Source organism: Ahaetulla prasina, chromosome 1, assembly GCF_028640845.1.
Source record: "Ahaetulla prasina isolate Xishuangbanna chromosome 1, ASM2864084v1, whole genome shotgun sequence".
Taxonomy (NCBI): domain Eukaryota; kingdom Metazoa; phylum Chordata; class Lepidosauria; order Squamata; family Colubridae; genus Ahaetulla; species Ahaetulla prasina.
In genome coordinates this window covers 165,348,745-165,373,218 of record NC_080539.1, presented here as the reverse complement: position 1 = coordinate 165,373,218, position 24,474 = coordinate 165,348,745, and the positions used below count along the sequence as shown (strand labels likewise).

At 39.4% G+C, this 24,474-nt stretch overlaps 1 protein-coding gene across 1 annotated transcript in view; it reads left to right on the top strand.

Moving 5' to 3' along the window:
• Positions 1-15,492, top strand: part of CTNNA1 (catenin alpha 1) — an 81,458-nt gene extending 65,966 nt beyond the window's left edge. Inside the window, exons 13-18 of the mRNA XM_058180272.1 lie at positions 1,105-1,256; positions 3,403-3,513; positions 4,846-5,027; positions 7,569-7,674; positions 9,053-9,187; positions 14,142-15,492. Coding sequence (XP_058036255.1) covers positions 1,105-1,256; positions 3,403-3,513; positions 4,846-5,027; positions 7,569-7,674; positions 9,053-9,187; positions 14,142-14,429 — 974 coding nt within the window. The 3' untranslated portion in view covers positions 14,430-15,492. The remainder of the gene's footprint in view (positions 1-1,104; positions 1,257-3,402; positions 3,514-4,845; positions 5,028-7,568; positions 7,675-9,052; positions 9,188-14,141) is intronic.
• Positions 15,493-24,474: the final 8,982 nt, after the last annotated feature.

Below are 24,474 nucleotides of genomic sequence, written 5' to 3'. Positions count from 1 at the left end.
GGCTGACGATCCTGACCAGTTCAAGGTTGACTCAGCCGTCCGTCCTTCTGAGATGAGGACCCAGATTGTTGGGGACAATATGCTGACATTGTAAACTGCTCAAAGCGTGCTGTAAAGCACTATGGAGTGGTATATAAGTCTTAAGTGCTATTGCTATAGGGCGGTGTTTCTCAAGCATGGTTCTTACATGCTGGCTGGGAAATTCTTAGGAACTGAAATCCACGTAGCTTAAAGTTGCTGAGGTTGAGAAACATTCTTTAGAGTTATACTTGATAGTGTGTATGTCTTAAAACAGGTGTATATACTTTAAAAAAGTAGGGGACGCGGTGGCTCAGGGGCTAGGATGTTGAGCTTGTCGATCGAAAGGTCGGCAGCTCAGCGGTTCCTAGTGCTGCCGTGTAATGGGGTGAGCTCCCATTACTTGTCCCAGCTTCTGCCAACCTAGCAGTTTCGAGAGCACGTAAAAATGCAAGTAGAAAAAATAGGGACCACCTTTGGTGGGAAGGTAACAGCGTTCCGTGCGCCTTTGGCGTTGAGTCATGCCAGCCACATGACCACGGAGACGTCTTCGGACAGCACTGGCTCTTCGGCTTTGAAACGGAGATGAGCACCGCCCCCTAGAGTAGCCAACGACTAGCACATATGTGCGAGGGGAATCTTTACCTTTACCTTTTACTTTAAAAGAAGCCCCTCTTAAAAATGAAAAAGAAAAATCCTACCAAAATATTGGCTTTTAGTATTTGCATTCTCATCCTGGCCCCTTAAATGTTGCATGTGGGCACCAGCCATGAAAAAGTTACTTATACAATGTAAAGCAGGAAATAGGCATGAATCATACAGCTCTTGGCCATCCTTTTTGCAGTTCCCATGTTTATATAATGCACAATGGCCTGCCATCTACACTCTGATATGTATGTATGTATGTAAATACACATACACACACACATTCATGTATATGTCTTATTCTTTACTACCAGCATAAACATTAATATTTCTCTGCTCACAGTGCTCTTCCAATAATACATATGAATTAAAACTGCTCCTTAGTATCGTGTTGTATAATTTTTCTGTCTTCCTAATTCATTTTTTCTATGTGTTCTGTAGTTATGCCACGTTTTACTGAACAAGTAGAAGCTGCGGTAGAAGCATTAAGTTCTGACCCTGCTCAGCCAATGGATGAAAATGAATTTATTGATGCTTCACGACTAGTATATGATGGAATTCGTGACATCAGAAAAGCAGTGCTGATGATCAGGGTGAGTGAACTTCAGCTTTCTTGAAATAACATTCACTTTTCAAAATAAGTTTTATTAATAATTTAAGACATACTCTAAATTCTGTGTAAATTCATGCACACAAATAGTGCATATCATTGCAGCTTAATAACTTGAGCAGCTCCAGAAACTACTGTATCTGCAGCTAAACATTTTATATTTTGAACAATTGCTCTCTGCATTTCACCCATTACCTATATATATTGGTGTACTGTTCTTTATTCACTTTGTGTATAAAGTGATTGATTTTGATCACTTTCCATTCTTCTAATCTCAGTAATTAATACAATAATTTCAAATTAAATGATATGCAGTTGAGAAAAGTGATGGAGATTACCAGAGTCAGGATGTTTCAAATTAGTTTTGGTGCCTGGTGTCCCACTTGGAGAGGAGATGGATCCAGGCACCTCTCCCCCACATAGAAGAGGAGGATGGTATAAAGCTAAGCTACTTCAGTTTTTTTGACCTGTTAATACTCTGGTTAATTTACTGCTTGTCATACATTCTCTCCAAATCTTGCTATCTCAGTTGTTCCTTTTCCCAATGTAAACCAACACATTTTAAAACATGCATTTGGGTTGTATTTAGAAAAGGCTTCCATTGTGTAGTATTTATGTTAGGCAGATGTCATATTTCAGAGTGGGAAAGCCAATAACTAAAGATGTTTCATTGTTTGAAGTTTGGGAGGATTTCAAAGAGCAAAAATGTTGCCATTTTACTTCTATCTGTATCCCAAAATCTGGGCTACTTTGGTTCCTGGGTCCATCCACTTTTAGAATGTAGCAGGCAACATGTCACTCAAAACCCAAGAATACCCAGACTGAAAAAGTTCAGTGTGTCTGCATTATACCAGACCATAGACAAATTTCTTTTTATGTGATTGATCAACCCAGTTATGACAGGTTTTATACAATGTGATTCATGAATCCCAAATTGTGCTTGCCCTTGTTTTGAGTGTTCAGTGATGTTTGAAAAAGTTGCACTTACTTAACTACATTTAGATTTTCACCTATTTATGAACCTTTGTCTGTCTTTTAATGGTTCTGTTTTATAATGCTATTTTTGATGGTTTAAGACTGCATAAATGGCTGACATAACAAATTAGAAGTGTCAAAGGATGAGATAGTAGGCTCATTGCAAAGTTTTCCCCTTTGCATTGGGGAAAAAAAACTCAGCAAAGAAGAATTTATAAGGACTAAGGTTAGGATTCTCTTATGATTCAAAAATCATATTCAAAATCTATCTGCTTTTGATGGAGATGAGGCAGCAAAAATTTTAAAAATGAATAAATTATGAGAAGGCAAATGCCTTTTTTCTTAGATGTTTGTTAAAAGACCTAATTAGTAGCAGCTCTGCATTTTGTCTAAAATACAAATTGGATGTATTTTCAAAGCAAGCCCCCAAATGAAGTACCATAAATACTTGTATAATGCCATTAGGGATTAGTCACTTTGAAAATAAAGAATAGCGATATTCACAAAGCAATTTATTCAGATGAGGTGAAACTAAAAGAGAATTGATTTCCCCCACCCTATTTCCCGTTGCCATCTGTAGTTAGTTTCTACACAGTAATACTATCAACATTCCCACTATCAGGAACTAGTACACATTCTAATTATGGTAAACCTGGAAACAGATTTTCTAGGAGAAAGAAATCAGCAAAAACACCTACCATAAAAGAAGTATAAACTGCAGATTTCTGAAGCTACGTATATCCTTTTAAACTGATTGCTGTGGTTAGTCTAGCACAGGGCTGAGTTATTTTACAGTGTCTACGAAAATTGCATTAAACAAAGTGTTACAAATACAGCAATATAGGAAGCTACTAACAGTATTTTTATGTCTGTTTGCTCAAGCTCAGGAAAAATTGTAATGTAGCAAATGTGTAAGAAGGCAGTATAAAATGACAATTACTTTTTTTTAAAGTGTTTATCTAACCTTTTTATCAAACTGTCTCCCAGTTGTGCTAGGTAAACATGCATAAAATGTACATGATTGTTGGTATTGTTAATTATTCATCTGTCTTAAAATATACAGGTTTTGAATTCAGTGTATTCCAAAACCATGGAAACATTTGCTCCCCTAAATTACTCTTTAAGTTTGATTTGGGTTTAAACTGTGTTTGCAGACACCTGAAGAATTGGATGATTCTGACTTTGAGACAGAAGATTTTGATGTCAGAAGCCGAACAAGTGTTCAAACTGAAGATGATCAACTTATTCATGGTCATAGTGCAAGAGTAAGGGACACCTATTTAATTATCTGCTTTAATCTCTTTGGATATAGCCCGAGTACCAGGCCACATTAAAATCAAGATATCATGATTTCTATCATTCGCAGTATATTTATCTGTATAACATTATTTGATTGTTTATTTTATTGCTTGAGATTATCTCTATTTGTGCTTCTTTGGTCTAAATAAAAATCACATAACTGCAGCATCATCTAATCTGATTTCTGCATTCCCAATCCTTGATTTAAATTTAAGCCTAGCCATGGAAAAAGGAATATTCCATCAAACTGGAATTATTTTTATTTAAAACAATTCTAGTGAAAAAAATTATCTTCAATATGTGGCCATTTGGTACCATTATATTGCTACCTTCTATGCACACATAAATGGCTAGTTCAGTTTTTATGATAGCAGTTTTGTTCTCCACTTGCACAAGAGTGTCCTTGTAGATTATAGTTACAAATAGATAAAACTGCATGGAATTACTAAACATTCATATTCCTTGAATGTTTTCTTTTTTAAAAAAAAACTTCTCAATCCTATCAAGTTTCTTGTGTGCTTAGCAGTGAAAGAGAAACTCGTGTTGTATTTGCTATGTTAAGCATCGATAAATACTATAGAAAACAGAGTTCAGAAGGAACTTCAAAGTAATAGTTCACTTTTTCAAGTGTTCCCATTACTTGAAAGTTCAGCTGGGGGTGGTTGCTTGCCAACAGATACATTTATGACGAGATGGTCTTCCAAGCAAGTGTCCAAGGCTGCCCTCTTTTTTATTTCACAAAGCTCAACACTTTTTTTAATTTTCCTGTTATAAATTTGCTCTCACTTACTGCAATAGCCTTACATTTTAGTGTGTAGGCAACATGAACTTGGCTGCCTCCAAATGTATCTTGGGTAATTTAAAGAGCTGAATCAAATAATCATGATCTGATAATTACACTGTAGCCTGGGTTTTTGTCTTCCCCTCCAGTTCTGCATATATTTGGAAGATTTTAATAAGATTTGATCCTTGATCAGCATTTACAGTCTGGCTTTCAAAAAGATGTCAGTTTTCCATCTGAAAACGCTTTATTTTTCATCCTCTGTAGCAATTTCAAATTTATGCATCCATACAATGTAAAAATTGAGAAGAAAACATAAATGTCTTACATTACCAATTTTTTTCTACGGGATGCTTAAAAAGTCATCTTTCACCAGTACATCTTTCCATATAGTATAGATTAAAAAATAATGTTCCTTGCCATCCTTTGGATATACAGTACTTCGACTCTTAATCAAAGAGTCTGAATAGCCAGTTATTAAAAAGCATTTTATATATAGAATAATTCTTCATTCCAGGCCATCATGGCTCAACTCCCTCAAGAACAAAAAGCCAAAATTGCTGAACAAGTTGCCAGCTTCCAAGAAGAAAAGAGTAAATTGGATGCTGAAGTATCCAAATGGGATGACAGCAGTAATGATATTATTGTTCTGGCAAAACAAATGTGCATGATTATGATGGAGATGACGGACTTCACCAGGTAAGCATTCTGTATAAGTAGGCTTTTCAAGGGCAACCTTCTTTCATTTTCCGTGTATCTCAGCTAGTTTGCTTTGACAGTAACCACTACAGTTGGGCATATGCCTGAAACAGTCTCGGACACCTTGTGAAATGATCTTATTTATTCTCTCTTATCTCTCATTCTGAAGAGATTTCTAAATGAGAGCAGAGTCATTAATATGAATACACTACCAAGCCTCCTCTTTTTCATTTAATCTTAACTGTTTCAGTGTTGGGACATAGACTGAAGGGGAACCAGTTAAAGCTGCAAATCAATCTAGGCAAGATTCTAAGATTGGGTAATTCAGGTCTCTCAAACTGGCAGCCCACAAGCCAGATGCATCAGGCCCAGGCCACAGCCACCCCAGCTCCACAAAGGCAAAAAACATTGTGATACATCACAATACATCATGTGATGCAATCGAGTTTGACACCCGTGGGGTAGTTTGACCTACTCATGGGGAGGAGTGGTAAATAATCTTTGTTTAATAAGCCTATATTTAATGGTATTTTTTATTACTTTGTCTTTTGTTATAGATTAATGGATAGATCTCAGATATATTCTAGGGATGTCCTTGGATTTGGGCCTCTTTCCTATGATTGTGACTTTGAACACCGTACAGAACCTGCCACAGAATCAAATCATTTAGGAAAGCTTTGATAAGGGAAATTTTGATGAGGCAATGCTAAAGCATGTTTTACCTAAGTCTCTACTCTCAAGGGGCAATGTAAGAGCATCTCAAAAAAAAAAATCCCCAAGAACAAGCTATGATTACTTTGTTGTGTAAAATTAATTTGGCTTGTTAAGTGCACCATGATCAAATAAACAATGGCCAAGCTTAATTATTCGTTTCATAAGATATTAAGTAGTCCTCAGTTAATGACCACAATTAAACCTGGGATTTTGGTAATAAGTCATTGTAGTTGTTAATCATGTCAACACATGACCAGACTCAATTTTACAACTCTTTATACAATGGTTATAAAATGAATCACCATGTCATTAAGCATACTATGTGGTCATTAAGCAAATCCATTCTCACAAATTGGCAATTTTTTTTTTGCCAGAAATGGAGCGGGAGTGGGGGGGAGTCACAATCATGGTTACATGACCAAAGGATATAGCAACCAGTCGTAAGTGCCCAAAATACAATCAATCAATCAATCAGAACGGAGCTAAAAGGGGCTTGGAAGTCTTCTAATCCAGCCCCCTGCTCAAGATGGAGACCCTACTATTTCAGACAAGTAGCTGTTCAGTGTCTTCTTAAAAACCTCAACTGATGAAGCACCCACAACATCTGAATGCAAGCTATTCCACTGTTTGATTACTCTCACTGTTAGGGAGTTTCTCCTTAATTCCAGGTTGCTTCTCTCCTTGATTAGTTTCCATCCATTGTTTCTTGTCTTGCCTTCTGGTGCTTTGAAAAACAAGTTGACCACCTCCTCTTTGTGGCAGCCTCTCAAATATTGGAATACTGTTTTCATGTCCACCCTTGTCCTACTTTTCTCTAGACTAGCCAAACCCAAATCCTACAACTGTTCTTCATATGTTTTAGTCTCCCAGCCTTTAATCATCTTAGTTGCTCTTCTTTGCACTTTTTCCAAAGTCTCAATATCTTTTTTATTTATTTTAGTTTTATTACTAAAACTGGGTGCAGTATCCCAGGTGTGGCCTTATTAAGGCTTTATAAAGTGGTACTAATATTTCACATGATTTTGATTCTGTGCCTCTGTTTATACAACCAAAGATTATATTAGCTTTTTTGGCTGCTGATTCTTGTTTAAGTGATCGTCCACTAGGACTCCAAGGTTCCTCTCACAGTTACTATTTTTGAGCCAGGATTTGCATAATCTGTACTTACACCTTTGGGTTTTTTTGCCCAGGTGTAAAACCTTGCTTTTCTCCACATTAAATTTCATTTTGTTGGATATGGCCCATTATTCAAGTCTATCAAGATCTTTTTGGTTCCTGAGTGTGTTTTCTGAGAAGTTGGCTATTCCTGCCAGCTTAGAGTCATTGCAAATTTGATGAGTTCCCCTTCTATTCCCTCATCTAAGTCATTTATGAATATATTGAAGAGTACTGGGTCTAAGACAGAACCTTGTGGTACTCTCTTGCTTACTTCCCTTCATGTAAACGTTAAGGACTACTCATTGAGTATAGTTTGTCAACCAATTACAAGTCCATCTGGTGGTAATGCTTCTATCCCACATTTTTCTAGCTTACCAAGAAGTAGGTTGTGGTCTACTTTGTCAAATGCCTTGCTGAAATCTATATATACTATGTCCACAGCATTTTGCTGATCTACTAATTTAATCATGTGACCCGGGAGTAGAGCAGTCGTAACTTTATGGGTGGGTTGTAAGTCACTTTTGGGGGGGAGTTGGTCATAACTTCAAACAATCATTAAGCGAGGACTACCATATGAGTCTTGTAGTGAATCCTATATCGTGGGAAATAATTTGCAAGCAAATATGTGCCCTTGATTCGAGAAGACAAATATTCTGTTCTCCTTTGCAGAGGTAAAGGACCTCTAAAAAACACATCTGATGTAATCAGTGCAGCAAAGAAAATTGCAGAAGCCGGGTCAAGAATGGATAAACTAGGACGGACAATTGCTGATCATGTAAGCCATAATTGATTTTTTTACGAGCCTTCTACTCACCTTTAATTTTACAATAGATTTACGAACTCAGGAGTCACTATTTTGTTTTATGGAGTCTTCCTAAGAACCTTAATTCTGTACCCTTCTCTGCTAAGCAGCTTTCTTCATTGCTTACTCCCAATATTAATGAATTTATATTCTGATACCTTATTTTGCAAATAATTACTGCAAATAAAATCTTCCAGATTTGTGGAATGAATACAAAAAGCATGAATGAAAAAAGAATACTCTGCCATATACAGAACTTTGCATTCATACCCACTTAATATACATGATAAAAAATTAATCTTGTTTCTTTTGATGCCACGAGGTATTTTATTTTTTATTTCAGAACACAGACAATTTTATTGTAGAAAAATCTAGTGTGAGATGTGCTGAAAAAAGGACAGGGATTCTCAGTCCACTTCATTTTTCTGTCCCTGCCACTCTGTAGGGAAAAGATAATGCATGTATATTGCCTTTGCGAGGAGATCAAAATGTGTTGCCTACATTTTTAGCAATATAGTAGATAAAAGGATATTAACCCTACCTTGGCTTTTTAATATTTATCTGGGATTGTTTTCGCTGCATTCTAGAACATTTCCTCTTAAATACCTGACAGTTTCATTAGATATACAAAATGGACTATTGTTACCCGAACCTTTTAAGGATAAAGATTGATGGAAATTAAATTCCATTTATTGTAATAAGTCCTATTTGGGGTTGCCTTTGAAGATTACCATAAATTCCATTATTGTAATATGTCCTTTTTGAGGTTGCCTTTGAAGATTACTTGGAAATTACAACTGGAAATGCAAATGAAATGCAATTGGGCAATAATGGGTGTCCCTTGCTATACTTACACCTCACTCCTCCTCCTCAAGCTTCACTTACTGATATTTCTAATTGGTTTGTAGGTTCATGCCATGGGGCAGATTATCTAGAGACTGCCTATCTAGTAGTATCTGTCCATCCTGTAAGCTAGGGCACAGAGGGTGTACTTCCAGTCTCCTCAAGCAAACATGCCATCTGTTGGGACCTGGGGATTATGTCTTCTCTGTTGTGATGCCTTTCTCTGGATCAGCATCCCCACAGAGATACATATGGGTCCCCCAGTGATGTTTTTAAAAAATCACTGAAAACCTGTCCAGGGGGTCGGGGCAAGCTTGAGCCCTTCCAGAATTTTATTTGGAATTTTATAGTAGTAAGCATTCCTTACTCCATATCTGATGCAGTTCAGTTGCTTCAGAACAAGGCTTAACAATAAATACAATGACCAAATACTGACTTGTATTTCCATTCATTTGGAGTGTGCAAAACTCTCCAAAGAATGAAGTATCTATTCTTTTTCTATGCACAGTGCCCAGATTCTGCTTGCAAACAAGACCTGCTAGCCTATCTGCAGCGTATTGCTTTATACTGTCACCAGCTGAACATTTGTAGCAAAGTGAAGGCAGAAGTTCAGAACCTTGGAGGAGAACTTGTGGTGTCTGGGGTATGTACATGTGCTAATGTTCGCTTTGTGTCTTTCCTAGAGTCAGTTCTTAAACTTTATTTTGCTTCAGTTGTGAAATTCTAAATGTAGAATGTAAAGCTGTTCTTTCAGCATCTTCAAGACCCCTTGAGATATTTTCTTTTTTCTTCAGAAAGATTGCATAGTCCAAACTGGTTTAAACAATCCAGTGCATACACTTCATCATGGTAAAAATGGCTTTGTTGAATAATGGCTAAATAATGGCAAACTGAAATGATGAATGGATGGGAGAATGCCAATACAACCAAATATACTGTATACCAAATTAATGCTACCAAAGATCAGGGCCATCTTTGGCAAGAATATTGGCACTGAGTAGAGACTTGCTACCTTTATAGTAGAGAGCCAATTTTGTGTAATGGTTAAGGCCTCAGGCTAGAAACCAGGAGACCATGAGTTCTAGGCCTGCCTTAAGCACAAAGCCAGCTGGGTGACCTTGGGCCAGTCACTTTCTTTCAACTCTAGGAAAGAAGCAATGGCAAACCATTCTGGAAAACAAAACTTGGCAAGAAAACTGCAGGGACTTTTTTTTTATTATTTGCATTTATATCCCGCCCTTCTCCGAAGACTCAGGGCGGCTTACACTATGTCAAGCAATAGTCTTCATCCTTTTGTATATTATATACAAAGTCAACTTATTGCCCCCAACAATCTGGGTCCTCATTTTACCTACCTTATAAAGGATGGAAGGCTGAGTCAACCTTGGGCCTGGTGGGACTTGAACCTGCAGTAATTGCAAGCAGCTGCTGTTAATAACAGACTGTCTTACCAGTCTGAGCCACCAGAGACCCTTAGACTTGTCTAAGCAGTCCTTGAGAATCAGGCACGTTTGAACAGAAGGGGAAGAAAAAAGCTTTACAAGGTTTTGTAATAATGTAAGGTTTTATAATGACTATAAAATGCCTGTTTAACTTTGAGCACTTTTGCTGCAGAAATTTTTCTTGAAGCCAGAACCAGTAATATATAATTTAATAAATACTGAAAAAGCAGTGTAGGTGTCCCCTTCCACACAGTGGATAGTTAAACAGTGATGGGATGTGCTACTGTTGCCTTCCCATTAAATCATTTTCAAACTATTTAGAAAACCAAAAGAATTAAATCTTACCAAAAAGAAGTCATACATATTATATAATTTATTTCGGTAAGTTCTTCTCTTAATGAGAAATAAAAATACAAGGAATACTAGGCTGTGCTATGCTGACTGAAAACAATTACCGTATATACTCGAGTATAAGCCGAGTTTTTCAGCACGTTTTTTGTGCTGAAAAACGTCCCCTCGGCTTATACTCGAGTCTACGTCTTCGGGAACCCCGCACAGGAGGGGGTACCGAACGGACTCCCATGGGAGGGACGGGGAGCGGGCCCGCCGAGGTCTCGCGGGATTTGTCGCCCCCAGGCCGGCCCCCATTCCCGTGTCTGGTGGGCGGACGGCGCAAACTTGGTGGGCTGTGCATTGGCGCCGCCGCCGCCACCGCCACGGAGCGAGCCCGACTCCTCCTGCCCGAATCGCGCCGTGCGAGTGCTGATGGGGAGCTGCCGAGTCCGGCCTGAGCTTGGCGGCTGCTAGAGCGCGAGCCCCGGGAGGCTGAGGAAGGAGCGGCGGCGGGGTTGCAGCCCAGCCGGGCTCGCACAGCATGGGTAAGGCGGGAGAGGAAGGAGCCTTCGCTCCATTACTCCGATGGAATGACCTTTTCTTCTGGCCTTTGGGGTGGCTCGCGGCGAAGCTCGCGTCGGGAAACCCTCCCTCCCTCAGCCGAGAAGGACTGCACCGCCAGGGCTTCCCCGCGCCAATGCATAGCCTGGCGGGAGTTACTGCGGCTCACCCGGCTCCCGCCCCAACTGGTGGTGTTGGGGCAGCCGCTGCCGCTTTCTAGCAAAAAGGTCGCTCGCCCAAAACTCCTCGCCTTCTCCTGGGAAGGGCTGGATGGCTAGCCGGGAAGGGTTGAATAAGCCAACCTCCTCCCTCCTCCCTCCTCTCCCATAGCGAAAGAGCGTTTTCCGTTGGAAGAGAGAGAGAAAGGAGGGCCGTTCCTCCTTCTTTCATTCTTTCTTCTCCTCCGTGCTTCAGAAGCTGGGCGTGTGTGCGCGCCTAGTCCCCTTCTGTTCATGGCGCTGGAAGAGAGAGAGAGAGAAAGGAGGGCCGCCTCCTTCTTTCATTCTTTCTTCTCCTCCGTGCTTCAGAAGCTGGGCGTGTGCGCGCCTAGTCCCCTTCTGTTCACGCGCTGGAAGAGAGAGAGAGAGAGAGAGGAGGGCCGTTCCTCCTTCTTTCATTCTTTCTTCTCCTCCGTGCTTCAGAAGCTGGGCGTGTGTGCGCCTAGTCCCCTTCTGTTCCGCGCGCTGGAAGAGAGAGAGAGAAAGGAGGGCCGCCTCCCTTCTTTCATTCTTTCTTCTCCTCCGTGCTTCAGAAGCTGGGCGTGTGTGCGCGCCTAGTCCCCTTCTGTTCCGCGCTGGAAGAGAGAGAGAGAGAAAGGAGGGCCGCCTCCTTCTTTCATTCTTTCTTCTCCCTCCGTGCTTCACCGTGCTGGGCGACCTGGAGCAGCTGCTCTTCAGCCAGATGCTCGGTGAGTCAGCCCGTCCCCTTCCTTCCCGTGGGGGTGTGCCTTGCTGGTGAAGGTTATTGGGGCTTTTGAGCAAGGGAGGAGGAACGCGAGCACCGCCTTTCGCGCTGGCATTCCGGGATTTCCCTTTGTTTAGAGCTGGGAATCCTTCCCCCTTTTGCACTCCCTCCCTCCCTCCCTCTCTCTCTCTCTCTCTCTCTCTCTCTCTCACACACACACACACACACACACACACAGACTTCTAAAGTCAATTGGCACAATGCTAAGCAAACACAGCAGTGGGTCAAGGGTGAAGGGCTAGGAACCTGGCAGGTGAAAGGTTGAGCGACATGAAAGGCAAAGACCACAATTGTTTTAAGAAAGAAGCTTTAGCAGGAGGGGGATGGGAGGGTGTTTTAAGTTTTGGCAAACAGCCAGGCCAACTGTATTGGAGAAGGTCACACAACTGGCCTTAACATTTTAGCTGCTGTCTTTTTCCTCACACTTGGGTTTAATGATATTAGAGACCCTTATTGCCCTGCCAAAAAAAAAAGAGCCACCCCAACGTCTATGAAAATTAACCTTCTCTGCCAAGTATTTTCACTATTGGTGTGCATACAGGCTTAGATTTGTGCTGGGTTCTTAGTGCTTAGAGCACTGACCTTCAGAGGCACCCTGGTCCCTTGGAAGCTAAAGGAGGACTCATTTTCATGCTTGCAGTTGTATTGTCAATTTCTGTGAGACAATGTTGTTGAAGTAACTCACTCACTCATTCATTCATTCATTCATTCCTTGTGTGTCCAATCACACTTAGCCAATAAAAATTCTATTCTATTCTATTCTATTCATTCATTCATTCATTTTATTTTGTCAAATACATATTAAATAATTATATAAATATAAGCATGAATTGAATACATAAAAGGAATACAACTAAAGGGAACATTAGGACAGGGACGGTAGGCACGCTGGTGCTCTTATGCACGCCCCTTACAGACCTCTTAGGAATGGGGTGAGGTCAATACTAGATAGTCTTTGGTTAAGGCTTTGGGGATTTTGGGAAGAGACCACAGAGTCAGGTAGCACATTCCAGGCATTAACAACTCTGTTACTGAAGTCACATTTTCTGCAATCTAGATTGGAGAGGTTCACTTTTAAGTTTGAATCTATTGTGTTCTCGTGTATTGTTGTGGTTGAAGCTGAAGTAGTCATTGATAGGAAGTACATTGTAGCAGATAATTTTATGAGCTATGCTCAGGTCATACCAAAGGCGGCGTAGTTCTAAATTTTCTAAAGCTGGGAATCCTCCTTCCCCCTTTTGCACTTTTATTGTTTTTCGTTCAAATAAATATTCATGTTATTTTACTTGGCTCTATCTTTATTTTTTACATTGACCAGTAGCTGCCTCATTTCCCACCCTCGGCTTATACTCGAGTCAATAGTTTTTCCCAGTTTTTGTGGTAAAATTAGGTGCCTCGGCTTATATTCGGATCGGCTTATACTCGAGTATATACGGTAATCATAATGGATTCAAACATCTGTTTTATAAAAAGAATTTTATTTAAAAATTCTTTTTTATAAAATAGGTAATTTTCTGTTTTTAGTTATATATATATTGCAAAAAATAAAGTTAATTTATCAGTTAATTTCCAGATTGTTCGTTTGCACCTTAAATCAGTTAAAAGACCCAACAGTCAATAGACAATTGCACTTCTTTAATTTTTTGGCCATAGGATTATGTTTTAATTGTTTCAGTCTTTTTACATTCTCAACTAATTGTTCAACCTATAAGTTGCTATTTGTAGGAATTTGTGTGTGTTTTTGACAATGAACCTGTTGCAAAATTTCTTGGTTGATGTTTTTGTGGATTTATATATTGATGCCGAAAGCCTTTGTCTAAGATAAGCACAGCAGACATGATAATGGCTATTGAAGCTAAACCATTTGACATAATAATGCTCTTGTTCTCTTTTGTGCCAGCAATTCCATAAAATATATAGTATTTTTCCATGGCTTAGCTTTTGAAAGCAAGGGCCCATCAAAATGCAGTTTGTGACTTAGCACAAATAACCAACTCCCAATTTTACCATCATTTAAATCTTAGCCACTGGTAATTCTTTTTCTTTCCTAAGTATCTGGATTTTTTTCTCCATTCCCTTCCTAGTTTGTACTCAAGGATAAAGGCATCCTTGGATTCAAAAGGAATCTTCTTGGTAAAGGAACCTGAACCTCAGATTCCTGTTAGGATTTGTTCTGAAATTCATAAACTTGGAATTCTTGCATCTCTGATATATTTGAATTCTATCCTGTATAGCAAACTGTGCTTCAGGCAGTGTCTCAAACTAAAGCTATTCTCTTTTGTGGATTTGTTCGTTAAGGTGGATAGTGCCATGTCACTGATCCAGGCTGCCAAGAACCTGATGAATGCTGTGGTACAAACGGTGAAGGCCTCCTACGTGGCCTCCACTAAATACCAGAAGTCTCAAGGGATGGCTTCTCTGAACCTTCCTGCTGTGTCTTGGAAAATGAAAGCTCCCGAGAAGAAACCTCTAGTCAAGCGAGAGAAACAAGACGAGACCCAGACCAAAATCAAGCGAGCTTCCCAGAAGAAACACGTCAACCCAGTGCAAGCACTCAGTGAATTCAAAGCCATGGAGAGCATTTAATTTGTCATTTCAGTTTTCCTTCCTTCCTTTCAGAATTTATGCCTTCTGGATTATGTTAAAAGTTTATTTACTTAATATTACGATAAAATCATTTAGATTAAAAAGAAATCAACAGTTAGGAAGCACGACAGTTCAGCTTTCAATCTGCAAGCACGGTAATGTTAGTATGAAAATGCTGTCTAGAAATGCTTCTGTGATATTTCTAGCTCCTGTTTTGCATAAAATAAGCCCTGCTTTAAATCTGTTTTATAACCAAAGATAAATTCACAGTAACAATCATCCTTCGCATAGCTGGATCATGTCATTCTATCAGGGGAAAATTGAGCCCTCTCAGTGTGAACGGGAATCAAACATGTGGGTTTTTTTTTAAAGTATATATATGCTGGGTGGATAAAGATAAACTTTGCTATGCTTAATAATTGGGAAACTGGAAGCTCTAATTGCTACTTAGAACACTAAGACAATAGAAAAAGGATTTGAAGAAGTAATATACTGTAGCATTCTTTTTAATTTAAGTAGGTATTGACTTTTTTCCAGCCTGAACACGTTGATGCATTTATTCTAAGTAACTCTTGAGGGGAACACACATTAGGGGTATAGATTATAGTGAGTGAAAAGTTGTAGCCAAACCAGCATTTCCAAGGTAGTTTTCCTTGGCTCTTGGGAACTGAAGAAGTCATTATAAAAAGAACTTGATACGCATTGTGCAATGTATTAGAAAAGAAAAAAATTGCTTATTTTTGGGATGTGTCAATGTCAATGCTTGGTTACAGATTACTGATATTTTTTGCCACAAGACTAATAAAAAATTCTTGTTACCAGTGGGTGCTGTAAATGTTGCCTGTTTTCCCTCGGCATTCAAATGCAAATCCATCACTGTGTTCTTGTAATAATTGCTAGTCGTTTTCGTTTAAGCTTGAAAAGAAACATAGCAAATAATGTTTATTCAGGCTGCACCCTAGGTATGAATTGTCATAATGGGAGCTTCATGGCATAATTTTGCTGTTTTAAATTTTTTATGGATTTCTGTTTTTATATCTTTTCCAATAAAGTATAAAAACCAGTTGTACTAGTCAGAGTTTTCTTCGGCAGTTGATAAAATAAGCTTAATTCTATAGTGTACTGACTAATTGGAGTTAACTTTTAGAAGGCAATAATGGATGACTCATGCCTAATTTTCTTAAATGGTTTTGTTGAAAGTCAACAAGAGGCCCTGCACAACAGTGCACAACAGGCAAAATTGATCTGCTCTTTTGTAACTTTCAGTAGAGAAAAAGACACTCGAGAGTTAATCAGCTGGAGTCATAGCCTCATTTGTTCCAAAGAGTTAGCAATTTCAGGTCCTTGCATGTCCACAATACATTTTTAAATTTAAGGTGTTTTATGTTACATGGGGAGACCTGTTTTATCTGTTTGGTTTATTTGGACAATCCATGGGCTCGCATACTGCAGTTTTGTGATACCCAAAATGTCATTGGCAATTGAACTGCTAAAAGGAAAAGTGAGATACAAATTTAAAATTAATAATTCTAATGACTTAATTATTCAGTCATTAACCCTTAATAGACCAGGGGTTAATGACTGAATAATAAAAAAAGATTAACTTCGGCACTTTGGGGGAAAGTTACGTGAAAGAGCCTGATCACTTAAGAATTCCATTTTTAACTTCTTTCAGATCCAAATAGTGTTCATTTAAACGTACTTTTTACCTTTCATCAGAATATTATATTTAGAGATATAATAGCTATGGTATCAGTATGTTGTATATATACTCTTAATTGTACATGGGCAATAATTGATTTACCTGCAAAGTAGTTGGCTTGGAGGTTCGAGATTGCATCAAATAGTATGGGACTGCTTAGGCTTTGTTTGTGTTTTTGACATCATGGATAAAGTATGCCCAAACTGACAAGAACAGGGCCCTGGCTGATAGCAGGAAATGATAAATGTGATTCTGGTACATTAAGGTTAGTAATTTAGTCAAGCTTAATAAAAGTGTTTTGTGAAAGCCTCAATTACCTTGGCTGAAAATCAACATTTGTGGGCCCACAATATATTGAAGGCTGCAACTTGAAGCGTAGGATGAGTAAATGTTAAAGACCCTGAATGAATCAATCAGTCTAATGAAAAGTGCATATGTGAAACTCAGGAAAGGGAAAGAGATAATACTAATATAAAAGACAATACAAATGAATAAGATGTAATAGAACTGAAGGACAATGATCTGGTGCAGTACTCAAGGAAATGAAGATGTAGATTCATTGTTAAAGATTAAAATGTATGTCAGAAACAATGTTTGAAGTGCACATGAAAGTGACTGGTGATAAGTCACAGGTTACAATCCAGAGAATTATAGCAAAAGAACCAGGAACTGGTTTTGAAGGAACACAGTGAATGAATGAAATGTGGATGACATAAAAGAATGAGTGGGAATTGAGAAGGGAATTCAGAAAAAATGGTTCACCAACTAGAAGACCAATGCACAAATCTACTTTAAAAAGATAACACATTGAGAATACACATTAAGGCATAAGGCTATTTATGTACCTATGATAAATTAATGAATCAGAGCATGAATGATGTAATGTATTATGATGAAATATAAAAATAAGGAAAGAACACAAGATAAATCGGAGCCAAGAAATATGGAAAAACAAACCAAATGGATCAATACATTTCAAACAATTACAGCATGGATTTTCTAATTTGGTAATCAATACTGGGGAAACTGGGAGAAGACAGAAAAACAGAATAGCAAATTATCTCAAATCATCTTCCTGGGAAATACTAGAACAATCAAAAAACAAGGAAGAATTTTAATCCTGAAATAAAAGTTTTTAACATTGGCATTGTTCCATGTTCCAAATACCGGTAAGGAATAATTACATGAAAGTTTCTCCCAGGTGTTAATAGGAATTACAGAGCAGAAAGGAATTATTGTAGGAGATGTGAATGGTGTGCTAGATCCAAGTTTAGACAAATCATCCCAAAGGGTGAGTGAAATGGGCAGCTCCCAAAAATGGTTTTTCAGTATAGGATGTATTAGCTTTGGTCAATTAGAATATTAGATTAGAATCAGAATAGAACTAGAAGGGACCTTGGAGGACTTCTAGTCCAACCCCCTGCTCAAGCAGGAGACCCTATACCAGACAAGTAATTGTTCACTTAACAATTGTCTCACAGAGCAACAGAAATGTTGGCCTCAATTGTGGTTGTAAGTTGAGGGCTACCTGTATATGTGTGTGTCTCTGTATGTATGTATGTGTATATGTATGTGTACAATCACTATTGTTATGTATTTGATGTATTGTTTTTGCCACATTTCAACACACACACACATACAAATTGAAATGTGGCAAAAACAATACATCAAATACATAACAATAGTGATCTTTGATTTTTTTCAATACAAAGACAATATGACAATAAAACAACCTCTCAAGTTTAAAGAATAATACCAATAATTAAAATATCATACAATATTAATACCTTACAATCCAAAAACCTAATTTTCATAATATATTCTTCTCTATACTATATGAAAAACCATACAAATATTAATCCACAATATTTATCTGATCAAATCTAATCTAATCCTCAAAACCCAAAGTTATAAAATGATTTTATTCCTTGTCTTGTAAGAAATCTAACAATGGTTTCCAGCTCACAAGAAATTTAATCAAATTATTGTCTCTAATCAAGGCTGCCAATTTTGCCACCATGATTAGCTCCAATTATTTCAAAAGCCCATACTTCCATTGTGTGTATATGGCCCTCTTTCACTCTTGGTACTAATAGCAAACTAGGAACTGATGGCTAATATAAAAACAAAGTCCCGTGTTTTCTTTCCCTCTGTTTATCAGCTATCCCTAAAAGAAAAGTTTCAGGTTTCAATTGTACATCTATTTTCAAAATATTCTGAACCAAGGTACTGTAGGTATCTGATTCCAAAATGTCTTAGCCCAGTGATGGCTGACCTTTTCTGCCCAAAGCGCGCACACACCCGAACCCCCAAAATCCAATGTGTGTGCAGCCCCCGTGTATATGCTTTGCCTCCCATGTATGTGCGTGCACCCCACATGCACCCCACTCCCCCACTTTCCTGCATACGCCCTGCCCCTGCACGTGTGACCCCTTGCATGCACCCCGCCCCCCACGCATGCGTGGCAGAGACCCAAAGACCAGCTGGCCAGTGGCAGGTGTATGCGCATGTGCGGCTGAGCTAAACTGGGGCAATGGCTTGCGTGCCCACAGAGAGGGCACTGTGTGCCACCCCTGGCACACATGCCATAGGTTTGCCATCATAGTCTTAGCCTTTTTGCCTGTCTCCCAAAAGTGGTAAAATTCCTTCAAATTGATTACATTACCAACATTTGTTTGAGACTCTGTTATACGTCTTTGGCAATTTATCAGGAGTTAAATACCATCAATACATCATTTTATTAAAATATTCTTTCCAATTATAGTTCAGTGCAAATCTCAAACTCTGTGTCCACATATTTTCCCATTGATTCAGGCATAATACAACCAATTTTTTAGCCTATTTAACCATACAATCTTTAGCATATTTATGACTATTTAAGATGGAAATTCAATAACACTTCCTAAGCGCTTGCAAAAAGATGTTCATCATTAGTACATATTTCTCTTTCGTACCTCATTTTTTTGACTGACTGACAAGAAATTGACAATGATTTCTTTTAATCTAGTTTAAATCTTTCAGACAATTGCATGTGTGTAAATCAGGGGGGAAGTATAACCCTCGTTCTCCAATTCTTTTGATTTAAGTCTAAAATCCATATCATCACGATCCAATGAATCAACATAAGTCGTCTAAGGTTGTCTGGTTATCATCTTCCTGATAAAAAAAGCTTGGGGTGGAAAAGCCAATTGAGTACAGTATCTGAATGCGTTCTACCAGATAGTACTGACTGAACAACAGTCATCTTTGTTGATGTGAAGGTTGTTGTAGAATGTGGGTTGAAATGTGTACAAGTCATTGATAAATTGTTTGACGATGTTTAAGCAGCTTTACCAAATATATGCTAAAGGCGATTTAACATATTTCCTCTGCTTCTTTGGTGCTAAGCCAGGTTATCCTTTTAAAACTGCATGTCTATATTAGGGTGTTGGTCAAGCCACTGAAAATGGTTCAGTGCCTTGTGCCTGGTGGGGCTTCTGAGTTAATGATGTAGGAAAAAATTGAAAGGCTTCACAAAAGAGAAATGCACGCACGGCTTCAGAACGAAAAAGGCAGATGGGATAGCTAAAATTACCCAAGCTTATAAGAGAAAGAGGAAAGGCATCAAAGAACATACATAGCACACTTTAAGCCGGGGCCTGGATGAAATGAGACAGGGCAGTGCAGTGAAGTTCCCCTCCTGGCACATACATCAGTGTCTCAGAATATGCTCTTAAATAAAGACCTTTTCATGTCTCTGAGTTCAGTAAGTGAAGAAAAGTGATAGCTAGGCCGAGGTCAACAGGAATATAATAATAAGAGGGGAAAGCTTCTGTCTGGTTTTGAAGCTTTAGCTCTCTGCTCAACTCTATTGAGAAAAGCAGCTTTAAATATCTTTGCTAGGGAGATGAAATTGACACACAGAAAGGATTACTTTCTTCCACTGTACAACAGAATTGTTCTTGAATCTGGACATCTCAACTACATGCAATACTCCAAGTAGCTAATTGCAGGCTTAATAAGAGGAGAGTTCTGTTAGTTTATGCTATCAAATTGTTTTTGCAATTGGCACAACAACGCAACATAACCAGGACGGGTTTCAAAACCCGTCGCTACCGGTTCACTCGTGGGCACGCACGCACAAGCGCAACACTTCTGCACATGTGCAAAAGCATCCGGGCGGGTGGGCAGAATCTCCCGCCGCCACCGCTACCAGTTCAACCAATTTGGGGCAAACCGGTAGCAACCCACAACTGAACATAACTACCTGTATTACAGAGGTAGCCCTGAGCTGAGATAGACAACTGGAGTCCTAGAGTCAATATTGGACGGAATTGTTTGGAGGAAATTTTCAGATATCATCAAGTCCAATTCTCCAATGTGTGTTGTTGTCAGATGAATAAAATTTGGTCATAAATGTGCACATTGGTTGGGAAATGATTTTTAAATTACCATTTATCACCATTGTGTTTGTGAATGGTCACTATCCAAGATAGCCACTAAACAGGCAGCGGGTATAGTGCTCCCCAAGCACCATTTCCCTGTGTTGAATGAAAAAAACTGAAGAATAATCCTTAATCCATCTTAATGAAAGGCCCGATATTGGAAGCTTTCCCTTTGGAATTTAGGGAAAATGGAAACAGCGATCAAAATAGGTTTTTTTTAACTATTTCAAAATACACTGTTACATGTAGTCTTCGACATACAACCATAAGTGGTCATTAAGTGAACCAACGATTTGCTATAAGCCTGTTTTGCAGAAAATCAGAAGTAAAATGCTGAGTTTCTGCAAAACCATCGTAAAACGCAGTCATGTGACTTCAAGACCCTGCAAATCGCCATAAACATGGGTCAGTTGTTGGGCGGGGGGGCAAGTGCAGTCACATGACCACGGGTAGAGATCCCCAGGCATTAGAACTTGAGAACTGGGTTGTGAGTACCCTGGAAGGTCCGTTATAACTTCAAATGGTAGCTTAACAACCAGTCATAAAACAAGGACTAACTATAAATAAAAATATGAAATATTGATCTGTGTAGATGTTGTCCTATTCCGAGATTCACACTCAGTTTTCCAGATGCCTGGCCACTTTAGGCTTTAAGGCCAGCATTCCCAAAGGCCTAGAAATAGGAAATGCCAGAGGAAACAACAACCCCAAACCCATACCTTGTTCTCTCTGCTGCAAACACAACAGCTTTCCATAAACGTGAGGAAAAATTTGGGACTCACTGGATGAGGCCCATCAGCCAATGACTGTATTGTTACCATGCCAGACTCTCCAAACTCCTGGCTACCTTCCACAAAAATCCTAAGTAACCTATCTCTGTTGGTGTAATGTCACAATTAAATTAACATTTTGAATCTTAAATGAGAATCAAGGCAGTTTACCACCATCCCAAAATCTACCCCATAAGAAATGGGACTAAAAGAATGTAAGATGATTCAAAATAGGTGCTGGAGAAGATAAAACTAACAGATTCATTCATCCAAGTAGAAATGTTTGTGTTTACTGCTTTAAAACCTGTTTAAAACCCTATATGTTCAGCTCTGTCAGTGATACTTAATAGACTTTCCCACTCTCTTTGACAGGCTCCTTATCTCTGAATTATTTGGGAAACAGGTATATTGTGGCTGGGAATAGCTGTGCTTTTTGAATTTGGCCAGAGAGCAAGAATGTAATTCTGAATTCAAATATTTCTTCATGAAAAAGCCGCTTTTAAACATTTGTGAGAGAAGATTAAACATAATCTTCTCGTCTGGATTACTGCAATGCTCTCTACATGGGGCTCCCCTTGAGAAACACCTGGAGGCTCCAACTGGTGCAGAATGCGGCCGCGCGGGGGATTGAGGGAGCTCCTCGTAGCTCCCATGTAACACCTCTCCTGCGCAGGCTGCATTGGTTACCGGTGGTCTTCCGGGTGCGCTTCAAGGTGTTGGTTATCACCTTTAAAGCGCTCCATGGCATTGGACCGGGATATTTACGGGACCGCCTGCTGCCAACAGTTACCTCCCATTGTCCGATACGTCCAGTGCGCGCCCACAGGGAGGGTCTTCTTAGGGTGCCGTCGGCTAGTCAATGTCGGCTGGCGGTCCCCAGGGGAAGGGCATTCTCTGTGGGGGCCCCGGCTTTATGGAATGAGCTGCCGGTGGGACTCCATCTCCTCCCTGATCTCCGGACCTTTAAGCGCGAGCTCAAGTCTTTCTTTTTTCACCAAGCGGGGCTGGCCTGATTGATTTTAGTATGGGGGTTTTAGTGGGTTTTAATAGGGTTTTTACCAAGGTTTTAGTTTTGATAAATTTTAGCTAATGTTTTAAGTTACAGCGATTGAATCAGTTTTTTAAATTTGATAGTGTATTTTAAATTTGTTGGGATTCTTGTCGTTTTATTGGCTGTACACCGCCCTGAGTCTTCGGAGAGGGGCGGTATAAAAATATGAATAAATAAATAAATAAATACTACAACGGTACCTTGATCCTCAACTGCTTTGAAACTCATAGAATTTGGTACTCAACGCATTTTGATGGGAAAATTTTGGTCCAGCCCTCATCGTTTCTTTGGTACTCAACACACGGGCTAGAACTTGTTGATGTCGGCTGCCTTGTGACTTACTACTGGTAGTCCTCGACTTACAACAGTTCATTTATTGACCGTTCGAAGTTACAACGTCTGTTGTGGCTCCAGCCTCTGAACCTGGCCCCATGCCCGAAAGTGACTCTGAGAGTGAGGGGGAAGGGCCGGTAAGGCTTACCTCAGGAGCACCGATGCCTTTGGCCCGGCTCCAGGAGCCAGAACCAGGCCAGTCGGAGGACGTAATGAGGCCGACATCCCCTGATTCCTCCCTTCCTCAGGCTACGCCTACAGACGCAGCTGATAATCATACCAATCAAGCCTGGATCGACCCGCACTTCAGAAGATTAGAGAGGCACCGTCATCAAAGGGAAGGGTGGGGCAGGAGCCTCACCCCACAGGATATATAAAGAGTTTTGGGACTGCTCTCAGTTCCACGGGAAGCGAATTAGCTGAACCATGTCGAAGTGAGCTGAAGTCTTAATCTGTTTGAACTTTTTGGCAGGCAGCTGCGTTTTCTCGGCCAGGGCTGATAGGAGCTGTGTATCCACTGGCTGTAGGCCAGCTCGTTACTCCAAAGTGAGGACAGAGACAGAACAACATCACTGAAAAAAAGTGACTTATGACCATTTTTCACACTTACGACCGTTGTAGCATCCCCATGGTCACGTGTTTTACATTCGGATGCTTGACAACTGATCCACATTTATGATGGTTGCAGTGTCCCAGAGTCATGTGATTGCTTTTGTGACCTTCTGACAAGCAAAGTCAATAGGGAAGCCAGATTCATTTAACAACCAAGTTACTAATTTAACAGCTGCAGTGATTCGCTTAACAAATGTGACAAGAAAAGTTGTAAAATGGGGCAAAACTCACTTAATACATTTCTTACTTAACGACATAAATTTTGGGCTCCATTGTGGTCGTAAGTTCAGGACTATCTGTACATTATTCCTTATGGAAAAAGATTGTTTGGTATTCATTGTTTTTGGCACTCGTGTATTTTTGCACTTTCTGGAACCAATTAACGATGAATATCAAGGTACCACTGTATTTCATTACTGCTGGAAATCCATCTTTAGAAACCATAAACTGGTTTAAAGCAGCTTTTTGACATTTCAGTGAATTACATAGTACAGAACATTTTGTTTTTGAAACAAATACAAATTAGGTGCTTCCTCTTTTTATATATTAACAGTTCTTAAGAACTAGACTCCAATGTGACCTGACTACCTCTTCCATTTCCTAGAGCAAATTTAAGAACTGGGGTCCATGAAACAAAAATTAGATAAAACATTTTGACAAAGAAGGCAAGCATATCCAGTATACTCTACTGCTAGATTCCACCTATCTGGGAAGAGGGTGGGAGATATGTGGTCTGTTTTCTAGATGCAGTCACATTTTATTTCAGGTGAGTTCACATCCTTTCAAAACATTGTCCCACTTAGAGGAAAAGCCATGTTATCTGACAGCGAAAAGCTTTTCTATCATCCTGGTTGTAATGAATTGTCATTCATCTAAACTGATGCATTTTTTAAAGAAATGAAAGCTCATCAAGCTTATTATGTACAGTTCACATCTCTTCTTGTAATCTCTTTCTTTATATCCTCCCTTCCTCTCCAAACTCATCTACTCTGTATTTCCTTCTAACGTGGTCTTATGCATCTCGCTGTATTCGGTGGTCCATAGTGCTTGAACAGCTGCTAAATGGATGGATATAATGAGTGCTGTTGCACAATCCGCCTTGCCCTATTAAGATTTGTCAATGAGCTGACTTAGGTACATTTTTCGGAATATC